A 16,441-nucleotide genomic window follows, 5' to 3' on the forward strand; every position below is an offset into this window, starting at 1 on the left:
CCTGTGAGGTGGGTGGGGCTGGAGAGGGCTCTCACAGCAGCTGCCTTTTCAAGGACAACCTCTGCCAGGGCTATGGCTGACCCAAGGCCATTCCAGCAGGTGCAAGAGGAGGAGTGGGGAATCAAACCCGGTTCTCCCAGATAAGAATCCTCACACTTAACCACTACACCAAACTGGCTCTCCTTCCCTTTCCGTACCCCACCCTGCCCAGGGTCTCCCCCCTCCCCCAATCTCATAAGAACATAAGAGAAGCCATGTTGGATTAGGCCAATGACCCATCCAGTCCAACACTCTGTGTCACACAGTGGCCAATATGTGTGTACATACATATCCACACATATATGCACACACACACACACATATATATTATACACATATACACTGTGGCTAATAGCCACTGATGGACCTCTGCCCCATATTTTTATCCAGTCCCCTCTTAAAGCTGGCTATGCTTGTAGCCGCTGCCACCTCCTGTGGCAGTGAATTCCACTTGTTAATCACCCTTTGGGTGAAGAAGGACTTCCTTTTATCCGTTTTAACCTGACTGCTCAGCAATTTCATTGAATGCCCACGAGTTCTTGTATTGTGAGAAAGGGAGAAAAGTACTTCTTTCTCTATTTTCTCCATCTCATGCATAATCTTGTAAACCTCTATCTTGTCACCCCGCAGTCGACATTTCTCCATGCATTTCCCAACCTAGATGAATAAGGGGTTGGAGTACCTCTCCTATGAGGAAAAGCTATGAGGAGAATCTGAGACCTTTCCATTTAGAAAAAAGAAGGCTAAGGTGAAGGGGAACATGATAGAGGTTTTCAAAGTTTTGCAGGGGATGGAGAAAGTAGAGCATTGCCTCCTTTTTGCAAGGTTGCCCAGGCAAAATTTGGGGTGGGCACAAGGGAGGGCATAATGACCCACCAAATAATTAAACTGCAGTTCATTTCCAGTGGATGTAGTAATGGCTGACAGTGTCAACTGATGTACAGGGGGATTTGACAGACTGGTTGGTACTTGGATGAGAGACCACCCAGGAAGGCTCTGCAGAGGAAAGCGATGGCCAGCCACTTCTTCATCTCACTCGCCTTGAAAGCCCCTTGCTGGGGTCATCGGTTGTGACTTAACAGCACTTCAATGTGTAGACATCAATGTTCCCTCTAAGCTGAGGTAGTGTGAGCTAGCTCACAGTTTTTTTAACTTCTGGCTCACCCATTTTTGTCTTCGCTCAGGTAAAATGGCCCCAGAGCAAACTAATTTATGCAGCAGCTCAAAACTTTTAATGCCAGTAGCTCACAAAACAGAATTTTTGCTCACAAGACGCCACAGTTTAGAGGGAGTATTGGTGGGTACTAGCCGTAGTGATCAAAGTGAACATCCATATCCAGAGGCAGTAAACATGAACACCAGCGCTAGAAAACAGCGTAGTGGGAAGGCCTTTAGTCTCTGCTCTGTTTATTGGTCCATCAGGGCAACAAACTGACCACTGTGTGAAACGATGCTGAATTAAATGGGCTGCTGTTCTGATCCAGAAGGGCAGCTCATGTTCACATTTTCTGGGGAGAAGAAAACCCCAACCTTGTTGAAGGCAACAGCAAAGATATGCTTTATTACAGGGGTAAAAGGAAGGGATTCTAGGTTTTGGGTGAGGGCATGTGATTGCCAAGAATGAAGGCCAGACCTTGATTCTTGCAGAGTCAGCATTTCGCACTTATAGAAGGACAGTTAGAAGGACATTGGTTTGGGGGAATCCTGACTCCATGGGGAGTACTGAGAAATGGGGGGATGCTCATTCCATTGAACTTGAATTAGGTCACCCTTGGGAGCGAAAGAGTACTCCTTGATAGACTCTTTTGAATGAAAACCCATTTTATCAGATTATTCAGCAAATTTTTTTTAGTCTTTTACGATGACACAAGGTTCTTTTTTGTTTTCCTGTGTTGGGAAAGTATTCCAGAAGTGGTTATCTGGACAGAAAGTCTTAACACCTTAATTTTTGCCTTTAGAGGTAGCAGTGATGTTTCAGCCCCACCTCCTGCTGGATCTCTCCCTCCAGCTATCCTACCTCTTCTCTGCAATACCTGGAATGTTTGAAAGTGGAACACACAATCGCCAAAGTAAGAGAAAGGAGCCTGCTGACATGTTCTAGCCCAGGGGTGGCCAAACTGTGGCTCGGGAGCCACATGTGGCTCTTTCATGCATATTGTATGGTTCTTGACACCCCATCAGCCAGCTTGAGAGAGAGAGAGAACTTTTTATTACGGTCATAGACCAATATAAAAACTATAACACATCATGTAAAAAAACCCTCCTAAAATACAATAAAATGCATAAAACTTTTCCGCACCTATACAGGTCGGGGATAACTAAAATATAACCAATTTTAAAATCCAGAATCAGTTCAAATTAATATAAAATCCTTTAAATCCAAATATATAAAATCGTTTATAACCTAAAATTCAAACAGATCATACAAAACCTACAATTTCTTGTTTCTTGGTATGGAACTTCACAAGAATTTAGCTATCTGTCTAGAGATAGATGAACTTACATCCACCAAAAGTTTCTCCAAACACGCCCAGTCCGCATCTGCTATTGGTTTGACTACAAACGGGGAAACAAACCGGCTTGGAGAAGTCATTTGTCTCTTTAAATCATTTCTCCAACTCAAGGCAGCTGGTGGCTTGGAGAATGCATGTAAAGTTAAAGTTGCTTTCTTTCCACCTCTCCCTCTCCCCTATCTATTCGCCTTCCTTCCTGCCAGTTTGGTGTAGTGATTAAGTGCACGGACTCTTATCTGGGAGAACCGGGTTTGAATCCCCACTCCTCCACTTACAGCTGTTGGAATGGCCTTAGGTCAGCCATAGCTCTCGCAGGGGTTGTCCTTGAAAGGGCAGCTTCTGGGAGAGCTCTCTCAGCCCCACCTACCTCACAGGGTGTCTGTTGTGGGGGGAGAAGATACAGGAGATTGTAAGCCGGTCTGAGTCTCTGATTCAGAGAGAGGGGCGGGGTATAAATCTGCAGTCTTCTTCTCAAACTTCTGATGTTCATGTCTTGCAGCTCTCAAACATCTGACGCTTATTCTATGTGGCTCTTACGTTAAGCAGGCTTGGCCACCCCTGTTCTAGCCTTTGTTCTCATCTTTCCAAGTTGCCTTGGAGGAGAATATGTAGTCTGGAGGTACCAAATAGTATTTTGTGCAAAGCCGGTGGTAGAAAGGGTCATCAAGTCACAGCTGTCTCATGGTGACCATGTAAGGTTTTCAGAGCAAGAGGCATTTAGAAGTGGGTTGCCTTGGCCTGCCTCTGAGTAGCAGCCCTGGACTTCCTTGGTGGTCTCCCATCCAAACACTAAATAGGACTGAACCTGGTTAGCTTCTGTGATCTGATGAGGGCTAACCTGAGCCATCCAGGGCAGGGCAAAGTTAGGCCCACGTAAAGCCATTAATCCCGATAGGGTTGGTGAACCTAACATAGCAAGACAGGGCTCCTCACTTAAGGCACAGTGTGAACTGGATTGATTCAGCTACTGCAGAACAGATCTTGCCTTGGATCCTTCTGGTTCCTGGTAATTCGGTGATTCAAACTGGAGAAGTGTGCAGGCTATTAACGAGGCTACTTACGGAGCAATCTTATACGGAGCTGCTCCACTCTAAGTCCATTGATGTCAACAGGTTTAGAGTGGAGTAACTATACATAGGGCTGTACTGATAATCAGATCTTATGGCAGTCCATTTCTTTATTTTATTGCATGTTCTCTCCCTTTCATTGCTGGTCATTTCAAAAGCATTTTTCAGCATTAAGAGTTGTTGGGTTTTTTTTAAGATGGGTTATAGGTCTATCAATAGCTACTAGCCTGGATCACTAAAGGGAACCTCCATGTTCAGAAGCAGTCAACCTCTGAATACCAGTGCCAGGAGGCAACATCAGGGGAAGGCCTCAGTTTCTATGCACTATTGTTGGCTCTCTAGGGCAGGGTGTCCAACTCATTCATTATGAGGGCCAGATCTGACATAAATGAGACCTTGCCAGGCTGGGCCGTGTGTGTCATAATGCTGGGTAGTGAAGATATAAACTTTATAAAGGACACACAAAAGCACAATTAAAGATTTCTTCAAAACGTAAAACAAGCTATGCTTAAAAGATAAGCACTCCTGCAATATTTTGCTTAACAGTTCCTGATAACTGACAACTCTTGCTCTGAATTATTGCATCAGAATCTGGCGGCATCGTCTGTGCTGTAGCAATCTTGAGTATGCTGTTCAAATGTATGTCTGCAAGCTGCAAACTTACTTTTGATTTAGTGACATTCGTTACAGAACTCTCATGGGCAATGTTTTGAGCCGGATACCCAGGGGAAAACATGAAATGGCTGGGCATTGCAAGCTTTTGTACGTAAGCTGCTTCATGTGCTGGTCAACCAATGGAGAAAATAGAGGCTTTGCTCTGTAGCTCCTGTGTGGTTGAGCAAGCCTGGAAAAGCAAGCTGTGATGCAGAATGAAGCAAGAGAGAGAAGGCAGCAGATGACAGTGTGTTGCTCGTGGGCCTGATGGGAGCCCTTTAGGAGCCTGAACCAGCCCTTGGGCCACATGTTTGACACCCCTGATCTAGGGCATCCAGCAGGGCTCTTATGTTCTTAAATAACCATTTATTTGATTTAGAAAATTTATATCTTGCCTTTCTGTTCAGTCAGGGCGACCATACCTGCTTTGTCTTTACAACATTCCTGCCAGGTAGGCTTAAAATGCAGGTAACTCAAGGAGCTTCTTTGAGAGCCAGTTTGGTATAGTGGTTAAGTGTGCGGACTCTTATCTGGGAGAACCAGGTTTGATTCCCCCACTTGTACCTGCTGGAATGGCCTTGGGTCAGCCATAGTTCTCGCAAGAGTTGTCCTTGAAAGGACAGCTTCTGGGCGAGCTCTCTCGCCCCACCCACCTCACAGAGTATCTGTTGTGAGGGAAGAAGATAGAAGAAGAAGATATTGGATTTATATCCCGCCCTCCACTCCGAAGAGTCTCAGAGCGGCTCACAATCTCCTTTACCTTCCTCCCCCACAACAGACACCCTGTGAGGTGGGTGGGGCTGGAGAGGGCTCTCACAGCAGCTGCCCTTTCAAGTACAACCTCTGCCAGAGCTATGGCTGACCCAAGGCCATTCCAGCAGGTGCAAGTGGAGGAGTGGGGAATCAAACCTGGTTCTCCCAGATAAGAGTCCGCACACTTAACCACTACACCAAACTGGCTCTAAAAAAGGAGATAAAGGAGATTGTAAGCTGCTCTGAGTCTCTGATTCAGAGAGAAGAGTGGGGTATAAATCTGCAATTCTTCTTGGCTCAGAAGCGATTTGTACCTGGGTCGCCCACCTCTAATTCTACACTGTCTTATATGGCAGTGATTCCTTTGTACTGTTTTTTCCCCCCCTTTGTTAGGAGGAAATGTCATTTTACTCTTCCCCCAGCAATTTGGCAATCAGCTCTTTAAAAATACATTCTGGACCTATCAGTCTTGTGAAGGAGCCAGATTTCAAAGATAAACAAGAGCACTGTCATCTGTGGTCCGTAATGCTCAAGAAAGGAAAGCAATTGTGCTTCCACCGTAAACATGCAAAGTTATTTCCTACCTTTCCATTTCCTCTTCGAGATTTGATACTGGCCCACTCACCTATACAAACTGCACAGTAGTGTGCTTTACTCCTGCCCTCCACTTAACCTTAAGGCCAATTTCAGTCTGAAACTAATTCAAGCAGCGCTAACAGTCCTTACGCATGAAGCTGCTTCCTGCTGAATCAGACCACTGAGCCATCAAGGTCAATATTGTCTGCTCAGACTGGCAGCAGCTCCCCCAGGTCTCTGGCAGAGGTTTTCCCCATCACCAACTGCCTAGTTGTTCAACTGGATTGAAGCTGGGCCTTTCTGCTTGCAGAACAGATGCCCCGCCACCGAACTAAGGCCCTTCCCTTCAAAAGCAGACCGCAGATTTATACCCCGCCCTTCTCTCTGAATCAGAGACTCAGAGCGTCTCACAATCTCCTCTATCTTCTCCCCCCACAACAGACACCCTGTGAGGTGGGTGGGGCTGAGTGGGCTCTCACAGCAGCTGCCCTTTCAAGGACAACGCCTACGAAAGCTATGGCTGACCCAAGGCCATTCCAGCAGGCGCAAGTGGGGGAGTGGGGAATCAAACCCTGTTCTCCCAGATAAGAGTCCATGCAGTTAAACCACTATACCAAACTGGCACTCAAAACAACACAAAGGACTGGCACAAGCCATTTCTTCCTGTTTCCTCTGAAGAGTCCTCTAGCTTAGGACTCATTCCAGGTTTATAAGGTTGTAGGTCACAGGGAAGGGTGTTCACGCTTCGTTTCATCTCACCAGGGCTTCCTCACAGAATTCTTCCCGGTTGTTACCTAATTACCCTTCTGCTATGGGCAGATTCCGCGAGGCAGAGTCACTGATTAACATCAGGCGAGGCTGCCAGGGTTGGGTTTCCCCCCTCTCTTTTGAAATAATGCCTATTTATTCATTACAGCTGCAGTCCGCCCTTCCTCCAAGGAGCACGCAATCCCGCAGCCGGATAGATTAATCAGAACGATTACGATTTATACAGGTACTAATTGATGGCAGATTAGAGAGCGGCAGACTGGGAGTCCGTCTTAAATGGCGGGTGCTGGTACTGTGTTGTGTTGCTTTGGGAATCAAAACCGATAACCGAAGCAAGGGCAGCGATGAGCAGAACACACAAAGGAGCCCCAGCCCCAAATCTCTCCTGGTCTCAATGTCTGCTTAGGAATGGCATTCTTGGAGCGTTCCTTTCAATCGCAGTGTGTGTCGGATAGATCCAGGTGGGCAGTCGTGTTGGTGTGAAGCAGTAGAACAAAGCAAGAGTCAAGTCGCACCTTTAAGACCAACAGAGTTTTATTCAGAACGTAAGCTTTCGTGTGCTAGAAGCACGCGTCATCAGACAAAAGTACGGGATGGCAAGTAGTCCTAAATATAGAGAATGGGCAGTGAGTTAGTATGCAGAGTCATGGAAATGTTTTTTAGCAGATTAAAAGAAGCACAAGTCGGGGTCTGGTGTTTGTTAGTGTTAACTGGGCTGAAATAACAGCGACGGGTAACATAACGCAGATTGATGTCCACGTACTAAACCCATTAAGTAATCTGGGTGTGAAGTGTGACAAATGAGAGTCTGCTGTAATGTTAGTTGTGTGTTCTTCCTAGTCATTAGTAAGACCGAATAGGCATATTTGCAAAAAAGGGAAAAAAAGAATATTAAATGTTGCATGCTTGTTAATGATTCTGTCAAAACAAGAAAAAAAATTAATTTCACCATGAGGAAGAGCCTTAGGATAAACATAGCCTGAATGTGTGGGAGGAGACTGTATTGATGAAGTGTGTGTAAATAAAAAGATTCCCTCTACAGATAGTTTGAGTGACATTTATTCATGTACGTTCATAATCTGCCTTTATCGGTGAGACTCAAGGCGGATTACGTAGTCTACAATTCAGGGGTGTCGAACTCATTTGTTATGAGGGCCGGATCTGACATAAATGAGACTTTGTTGGGTTGGGCTCGGCCATGTCAAACTGGGCCATGTGTGTACCTATTTAAGATTAGGTAGCAAAGAGATAAACTTTATAAAATATACAAACACAATTATATATATATATATATATATATTTAAAATTAAAACATGCTAAAAACATTAGCACTCGTTGGTCTTAAAGGTGCTTTCTTTGCATTACTCCCATGAGATCCAGGGAACTGGGCAAAGAAAGCTGTGGCTCTTTCCTTCCTTCCCCAGGGGACTGGGGAGGAGCCTCAGCCATCAGAAGGAAGAGAGGCTTGGCTGTGTGATTGAGAGAGCCTGGAAAAACAAGCTCTGCCTCCCCCACCTTCCTCCCCAAGGGAGGAGCCTCAGCCAATGGAGAAAACAGAGGTTGTGCTCTGTAGCTCCTGTGCAATTGAGCAAGCCTTGCAAAGCAAACTGTTATGCAGAAAGAAGCAAGAGAGAGGGAGAAGGAAGCAGATGACAGCCAGTTGCTCGGGGGCCTCATTCGGCCCCCAGATTGCATGTTTGACACCCCTGATCTACATCATATATATTCAACAGGCACCTCCAATAAATGAAAGCAATATGGCTTGGAAACCTGGCAATGGAGCCAAGACCAAGTTTAAGCATTAACATGACCATTGAATGACGCAGAAATCTTCCTGGGCAAATCCCTGATAGGGTTGCTGGGGGCATGCCAGGTTTACAACTGGTGTCCAGGAGACAGAGATCAGTTCCCCAGAGAAAATAGCTGCTTTGGAAGGTGGACTCTGTGACATTAGACCCCACTGAGGTCCCTCCCCAGTCCCCGCCCTCCCCAGTCTCCACCTCCAAAATCACTAGGGATGGATGTCCCAACCCAGAGCTGTCAATCATAGTTGACAATAGATCTAAAATGGTCCACTGCATCCTCTGACTGCTGCGTCTCAAATAACCGCTTCATCCCTCACGTTCAGCCCCTTTCCCTCCTGCATCCTTTGGCTTTGGTGCCCGAGTCCTGCCGCTTAGTTCCCCCTCAGCCAAACCTCTCTGGCCTACTGCAAGCCCTCTTGTCTATATGGCTTCTGTGCGGTTCAGAATCATAATCCTCGTCCAACACACCTGAAACTTGCTTGCTGGGGATCGGGCCAAAGACATAGCTAGACCAGCACTTGCGTTTCTCCTCCGGCAGACCTCCCGGGGAGCTTCCGAGCAAGGCATGGTAGAGAATGGGAATCCCCTGCTGATTCTCAGCATCCAGCAATTAGCCTCCTTCCATTTGTCGTTCTTAGTACATTGCAGCTAATGTGCCCTCTGAGCCTTTTGATTCCATGGGCGTGTATTATCATTTTAAAAGCCATCTTAGGTGACATCGATCTACACATGCAACAGAATCACATAGTTCTACATGTTTTATTTATAGTGTGCCTTTCTCCCCACGGGAACACAGAGTGGCTTACACTGATATCCATTTTATCTTCACAATAACCTTATAAGGTAGGTTACGCTAAGAGTGAGTGACTGCCCAAGGTCACCCAGTACACTTAATAGCAGAGTGGTGTTTTGAACCTGGGTTCCCAGATCTTCATCTGACGCGATATACACTAAATGATGCCGGTTCTTTGTTATGCCACTTCAAAAGGCACAGAAAGATGGAGCTGGATGGGACCCCATGGGTCATCTAGTCCAACCCCCTGCACAACAGAGGAAACTCAGCCACCCTTTGCTCTGTGCCCAGAGGAAGACAAACCCTCCAGGGTCCTTGGGCCAATCTGGCCTGGAGGAAAATTCCTTCCTAACCCCAAAAGGGCATTTGGCACTACCCTGGCTCATCCTGTCCTGTCCTCCCTCTCCTGTTCTGCCAAAATTTACAAATTTAGTATGGAAACCATTCATACTAAAAATTATCCTCTTTTTTTGGTAGAAACTGCTAGCATATCCAGAAGGCCTGCCTAGAACCTTTCTCCCACAAATGCTGGCTTTTGATGGGAATAAACTTTTTTAATATAGAGGAGGACAATATGTTGTTGAAGGCTTTCACGGCCGGAGACCACCGGTTGTTGTAGATTTTCTAAGGAACCACTCTAACGGTCAGGACGTTCTTCCTAATGTTGAGTCGGAAACTTTTGATGCAATTTCAACCCACTGGTTCTGGTCCTACCTTCTGGGGCCACAGAAAACAATTCCACACCATCCTCTTAAGTCAGGGGTGGGGAACCTTTTTTCTGCCAAGGGCCATTTGGATATTTATAACATCATTTGCGGGCCATACAAAATTATCAAATTAAAAAACAGTGCTCCGCCGAGAGAGAACTATTCAGGCTTACAAAATTAATGTAAATAATTGTTTTTCTATTTGAAGTCATGTGGGGAGAGCCTAATTTGGCATGCACCTCCCCCTGACCCGCCGCCCTAGGCAAATGCCTAGGTCTAGGGCTTTTTTGTAGAAAAAGCCCAGCAGGAACTCATTAGCATATTAGCCCACATTAGCATATAAGGTCACACACTCATGAGCATATTAGGCCACACCATTTGGGATAATCAAGTGCAAATTGAACTGGTGGTAGCTGGCTCCCACCCCGCACCTCTGCCACCCCTCCCTCCCTCCTTTCACACAGAAACTGCAGCTGCTCCAAGAGCGAGTGAGAGAGAAAGAAATGGTGGAAGAAGTGGAAAGAAAGGAAAATAACGAAATGGGGGGGAAAGAATGGAAAATAAATAAATGGGGGAAGAAAGGGTAATGAAGGAAAATAAAGAAAGGGGGGAAGAAAGGGAAATAAAGAAAGGGGGAAGAAAGATTAATTAAGGGAAACAAAGAAATGGAGGGAAGAAATAGAAAGGGAAATAAATAAATGAGGGGGAAACTTACCTGAACTGTGACAGTGACTTTTCCAGGCCTCACAACAACCACGGCTGGCCAGCCAGGCCCCAGGGATGCCGCCAACCAGAACAGCTGGGCCCCACAATCCCTGCTGACCAGCCGGGGCCTTGAGAGGCTGCTGCATAGAGCAGCTGGGCCCCACAATCCTTGCCAGCCAGCCAGGCCCCAGGGAGGCCACCACGTGGCTTGGCTCAGCCCCGCAATCCCCGAGGGCCGGACCAAGTGATCTCGAGCGTCGGACAGAGGTTCCCCACGCTTGCTCTACGTACTTGAAGATGGTGATCATATCACCTCTCAGTCATCTCCTCTTCAGGTTAAACATGCCCAGCTCCTTCAACCTTTCTTTAGGACTTGAAGGAAGGTTGAAGGAGCAGGGCATGTTCAGCCTGGAGAGGAGGTGGCTGAGAGTGTTCATATCTTTCATTCAACATCAGCAAACCTCGCTCCTTTGAGGTAGCTGAACAAAGCCAGGATGGAAAAATAACCAAGAGAGCATAGGAAAATGCTTTTATTAGTAATCAAATAAATAAAAAAAAAATCTTAAGATGATTTCGCGAGGGGGAAAAGATCGAATCAACATGTACCACCTTGATTCACTGGGAATTATTCCGATTCCGAGTCTTCGTCCACTAACTCTACCAATGGAGCGTGTCTGCTGGCCTGTGATCCCTCCAGGTAATGAACCTTCTTTATTATCCCAGCTTTCGAGGCCCGGATAGTGTGCTGCAAAGGAAGAAGTTGACTGTAAATCAGTCTTGCTTTCTTGTAACTCCAGCCCAGTGCAACATGACGTTATAAATGAGTATCACACATGAAATCAGGATTTAAAATATGCAGAATATTCCTATACTGAGTTCAGAATGCCTGAGTGGGACATGCAATGGTGGGCAGGATGCTTACAAGCATCTTAATGCTCAAAGGAAATAATCGAGACATGCAGGGGCAAATGTTCTAAAAAATCCAGCAAATCTCAGCCCTAAATATCCAAATTAAATCCTGCTTTTTTTTGGGGGGGGGGGTGAGCATGCTGAAAAACTGTTAAGCAGGATGCAAAGAAGGAGAAGAGAAGGAGATTGGATTTATACCCTGCCCTTCACTACCAAAGGAATCTGAGCTGCTTACAATCTCCTTTCCCTTCCCCTCCCCACAACAGGCAACACCCTGTGAGGTAGGTGGGGCTGAGAGAGCTCTGACAGAAACTGCTCTTAAGCAGAACAGCTCTGAGAGAACTTGTGGCTGACCCGCGGTCACATCAGCAGGTGCATGTGGAGGAGCGGGGAATCAAAACTGGTTCTTCCAGATAAGAGTCTGTGCACACTTAACTACTACATCAAACTAGCACCTCCAACATCCCCCACATGTGTCGTATAACACATTCTTAGGACTATGAGGTTCCTGCTGGGGCCAGAGAATCCCGTCCCCTTCCCACTGCCAATTACCTGGGGAACAGGAATACAATAAGGAGGAAAATGGGAAGGGTGACAAGCAGCGCCCTGACGTGCTGACATCACTTCCTGTGCGCCTGAACATGATGCCACCATGTTGCCTCTGAGAGCCCTCCCCACCTCGAGTCTCCCACTGATCGCCAGCATTGTGCTGGCGATGCTACATCCTCTGTTGGTCAGAAAACGACAGCCAGTCGCATCAAAGGCTCACTTCAGGCTCCTCCTCTCCCTCCCCAAAACAGGTAAGAGCAGCCTGCACTGCTTCTAGGGAACTTATTGGCAGGGCTGGAGGGAAAGGAAAAAGGAGAGGAAGAGGAGGAGGAGCAGACTACATTTACAGCCACCCTTCACTCTGAGTCTCAGAGCGGCTTACGATCTCCTTCTCCTCCTCCTCCCCACAACAGCCACCCTGTGAGGTAGGTGGGGCTGAGAGAGTTCTCAGAGAACTGGGAACAGAATGCCGATTATCTTTTATATAGAAGTCAGCAAGGCTTTCTTTTGCAGCAGAACTCCTTTGCATATTTGGCCACACACCCCCCCGATGTAGCCAATCCTCCTGGAGCTTACAGTACAGACTAAGAGCCCTGTAAGCTCCACAGGATGACTGGCTACATAAGAGGGGTGTGGCCTAATATGCAAATGAGTTGCTGCTACAAAAAAAGCCCTGGTGGTCAGCAAGTGACTCCTCCCACTTAGCTGCTCAGATGACTGGATCATCTGCTGGGGAGGAAGTAGTATTGACATGCAAGGTGCCTCCTCCTACTTCCCAAATGGGTGACTGCCATGATCAAGCTACCTTGGAGTGAGTGACTGCCATGATCACGCTACCTTGGAGTGAGTGACTGCCACGATCACGCTACCTTGGAGTGAGTGACTGCCATGATCACGCTACCTTGGAGTGAGTGACTGCCATGATCAAGCTACCTTGGAGTGAGTGACTGCCATGTTCAAGCTACCTTGGAGTGAGTGACTGCCATGATCATGCTACCTTGGAGTGAGTGACTGCCATGATCACGCTACCTTGGAGCGAGACCAGCAGACTGGCCCACTAACTTTCACAGCTTTACTATTGCAAATCGTATAATGGGTTATGTACGCCAGGATTTAGCTGCTGCAGCAGGAGCGAACGACGCTTCAGCCAGGTTTTCTGGTGGAATGCAGAAGCATCCGTCAGCGTGCTTTTCATCGGCGGTCTCCACCGGTGGGGAACTTCTCTTCCCCTTGGAGGCTGGGCTGAGTGCTCCGAGGCTAATTATTGCGACTGAACATGAGTCACGCACAAATAATTATCCAGCGGTTGGATCAAACATTAGCACCAGATAGGAGGAAAAGATTCAGTTAGCATCAAGATGACCCACTAGACAGCCTGGCACAAAACAACTGCTATTTATACAGCACTCAGTGTGCAAGATGATAATTTGGTGTTGATTAGTACGTCCAACGGAGCAAATGGTAGTTGAGGTTATTACCGACCACTCAGGGAACCCAGCAGAACTGATTCGCACTATGCTCTGCAAAGGTTTTGTGCCACTTACAAGGAGTAATTGTGCCAACACGAAAATGCAACAGTGTTTTCAGGGGCATCGGTGGGATGTGAAGAGCTGCCATGGTCTGTCACGGCAGGAACAAGCCGGGAAGATTATCTTTAGCAATTAAAGTGTTATCGCGATGCTCACCTCCATTTTCATAGCTATCATCACAACCAGTGGATCCCCAACTTGGACTTTATCGCCGGCTTTCACAAACACCTACGAATTGAGAAGAGAGTGAGAACAGCCGAAACAGGGTGTCACATTCCTGCTATACGGACATCACCAGGGGAGGGTTCTCTGCAGACGAAGAGGAGGAGGAGGCGGACAAAAGATTCCTTATGCAAAGCTGAGCAGCAGCTTCTGAGTGCGCTTCCTGGAAGGGCTTCCCCCACCAGGACACCATTTTAGGTGCACCAATACAAATGTGCTCATACAAATGTAACAAGAGCATGCAAAAATCCCTGTGTTCCCACAGTTTGATGCAGGTACCAGAGAGACAGGAAGAAGAAGAAGATATTGGATTTATATCCCGCCCTCCACTCCAAAGAGTCTCAGAGCGGCTCACAATCTCCTTTACCTTCCTCCCCCACAACAGACACCCTGTGAGGTAGATGAAGATATTGGATTTATATCCCGCCCTCCACTTCGAAGAGTCTCAGAGCGGCTCACAATCTCCTTTCCCTTCCTCCCCCACAACAGACACCCTGTGAGGTAGATGAAGATATTGGATTTATATCCCGCCCTCCACTCCGAAGAGTCTCAGAGCGGCTCACAATCTCCTTTACCTTCCTCCCCCCCACAACAGACACCCTGTGAGGTGGGTGGGGCTGAGAGAACTCTCACAGCAGCTGCCCTTTCAAGGACAACCTCTGCCAGAGCTATGGCTGACCCAAGGCCATTCCAGCAGGTGCAAGTGGAGGAGTGGGGAATCAAACCCGGTTCTCCCAGATAAGAGTCCGCACACTTCACCTCTACACCAAACTGGCTCTCGGTGTGGTTCCTGTCTGCACATGCATGCAATAGCAACCATGCATTTCCAGTCAAGTAATGTGCAGAGGAGCTGTTCTTCTTCATCCAAGAAGTACCTGTTGCATTTACTCTCGGTTCTAAACACAGGTTAAGTTCTCAAAGCAGAACAAAGCGCAAAGCTAGTTTGCACAAATCAGCCAAATCACATGGTAAAGCTTTTCTGAGCTACATAATGCTGGGACCTGCAGGTCTGAATGTGGGAGGGGGGGGGGGAGAAACCATCCTGCACCCAGAAAATGATTAAGAAGGATAAGGGATGAGCTTCATCTTCTCATGGATATCCTCTGTTTTTCCACACTGGCGTTCATTCGCAGGGAAGTATTCAAATGTGACTTCTCAGCTGTAGCTCAAAAGCTTTTCCATGGGATTTTGTTGACTGTGTACACTGGCCTATCAAAGCAATAAGATACAAGCTGGGAAAACTGGGATATTTGGGGGACCAATGAACGATCTCCCATGATCTTTCTCCCCAGACTGAGTGAAATACTTTTTAAGACAAAGTTTTAGTCAATCAAAACGTACATTTATTGATTTACTTCATTTATGCCCTACCTTCCTCCCCAGCAGGGACCCAAAGAGTCTTACATTGTCCCCTCTCCTCACAACAACCCTATGAGGTAGGTTAGGCTGAGAGAGTGTGACTGGCCCAAGGTCACCCAGTGAGCTTCCATGGCAGAGGATTCGAACCAAGGCCTCTCAGAACCTACTCCCAACCACTACACCACACTGGCTATCTGCAACCTTTTCTATTGGAAAATTTAGAGAGCTCTGAAGGAAATGCCCATGAATCTCCTTTCTTTTGGGGATGAGCGAAATGTGTTCAAGTAGCACAGAGGGCAGCTATTTACAGCTCTCTCATTTTGGTATCAGATATATTTGCAATTTTGCTTGTAGAGGAACTAAGGCACTCATGCTTTTTAACACCCATCGATGTGCAAAGTAATATGATTTTATATCCTAAGTCATACATGATGCATTTTATCTTGTTAAAGCAGTGTAATGGCTCTGGGTTTGATAGGAAAGTAAGTATACCGTATCTTTTCATCTTTCCCAGAAATAAAAAGCATAGTGCTGAGTTTTTTTCCTCCCCAGCTTCAGAATTTCTGGAAACTTCACATCTCTGCTTGGAAGAGCCCTGGATATATGGCTAGCCTGCCCACCCCGCCCTGCATTCGTGTGCACCAGCCCTGAGACATGAGGGGCCTGAGCAGTGCCCTGTAGGAACACCAAACTGCCCCAGGGCTTGCCCTGGAATCTGCTGCAAACAGAGGCTAGCAGGGTAGGATTGCCCCCCCCCTTCAAGTGGGTACTTAGCAAAACACGAAACTACAGTGTACATGCTGAGCAACCACAAAATAAACAACACTGTCTGTATCTTACTTAAATCAGATTGTTATCATTGTTATTCACACGCTCATGCACTCAACAATACAAAGTTACATTTCCAGAGCCATAATTCATGTCTAGAATGCAGAAAAGAAGTCCATGTTAGAAGTTTTTAGTCAGTTTCAAAAAAACTGATCAATTTCCAGGGGTGTTCCTCTGAGCTCTCGGCTTTAGATAAGTGATGACACGTCTCCTGGGTTTAAACCAGACATGTTTCCAGAGGCTCTCCCTTCTTCAAATCACCATCACATTTGAGACGACTGCTCAAAATGCAATTCCACAGAGGCATGAGTCCAACCAGTGATGCAGGTGGTCTAGATTCTCAGTGAAGGAAACCAAACCTTCATGTGGGACCTGGAGATCTCATGGAATCACTATTGGTCTCCAGATTACAGAGGTCAGTTTTTCTGGGAGAAATGGCTGCTTCAGAGGTCAGACTCTAGGGCAGGGGTGTCAAACTCATTTGTTAAGAGGGCTGGATCTGACATAAATGAGACCTTGCTGGGCCGGGCCATGTTGGACCGGGCTGTGTGTGTACCTATTTAAGATTAGGTAGCAGAGATATAAATTTTATAAAGGGCACAGAAAACACAATTAAATATTTTAGGGGGGGGGGGAATTAAAACATGCTCAAAACATTTAGCACT

The 16,441-nt window shown here is 46.7% G+C and overlaps 1 protein-coding gene across 1 annotated transcript in view; it reads right to left on the reverse strand.

Annotated features, from left to right (window-relative positions):
• Positions 1–10,894: 10,894 nt before the first annotated feature.
• LOC132574250 (methylcrotonoyl-CoA carboxylase subunit alpha, mitochondrial-like) overlaps positions 10,895–16,441 on the reverse strand; it is a 29,469-nt gene continuing 23,922 nt past the window's right edge. The window contains exons 12-13 of the mRNA XM_060242586.1: positions 13,524–13,595; positions 10,895–11,125 (exon numbers count right to left, since the gene is read on the reverse strand). Coding sequence (XP_060098569.1) covers positions 11,006–11,125; positions 13,524–13,595 — 192 coding nt within the window. The 3' untranslated portion in view covers positions 10,895–11,005. The remainder of the gene's footprint in view (positions 11,126–13,523; positions 13,596–16,441) is intronic.

Source organism: Heteronotia binoei, chromosome 6 (genome assembly GCF_032191835.1).
Source record: "Heteronotia binoei isolate CCM8104 ecotype False Entrance Well chromosome 6, APGP_CSIRO_Hbin_v1, whole genome shotgun sequence".
NCBI classification, from domain to species: Eukaryota; Metazoa; Chordata; class Lepidosauria; order Squamata; family Gekkonidae; genus Heteronotia; species Heteronotia binoei.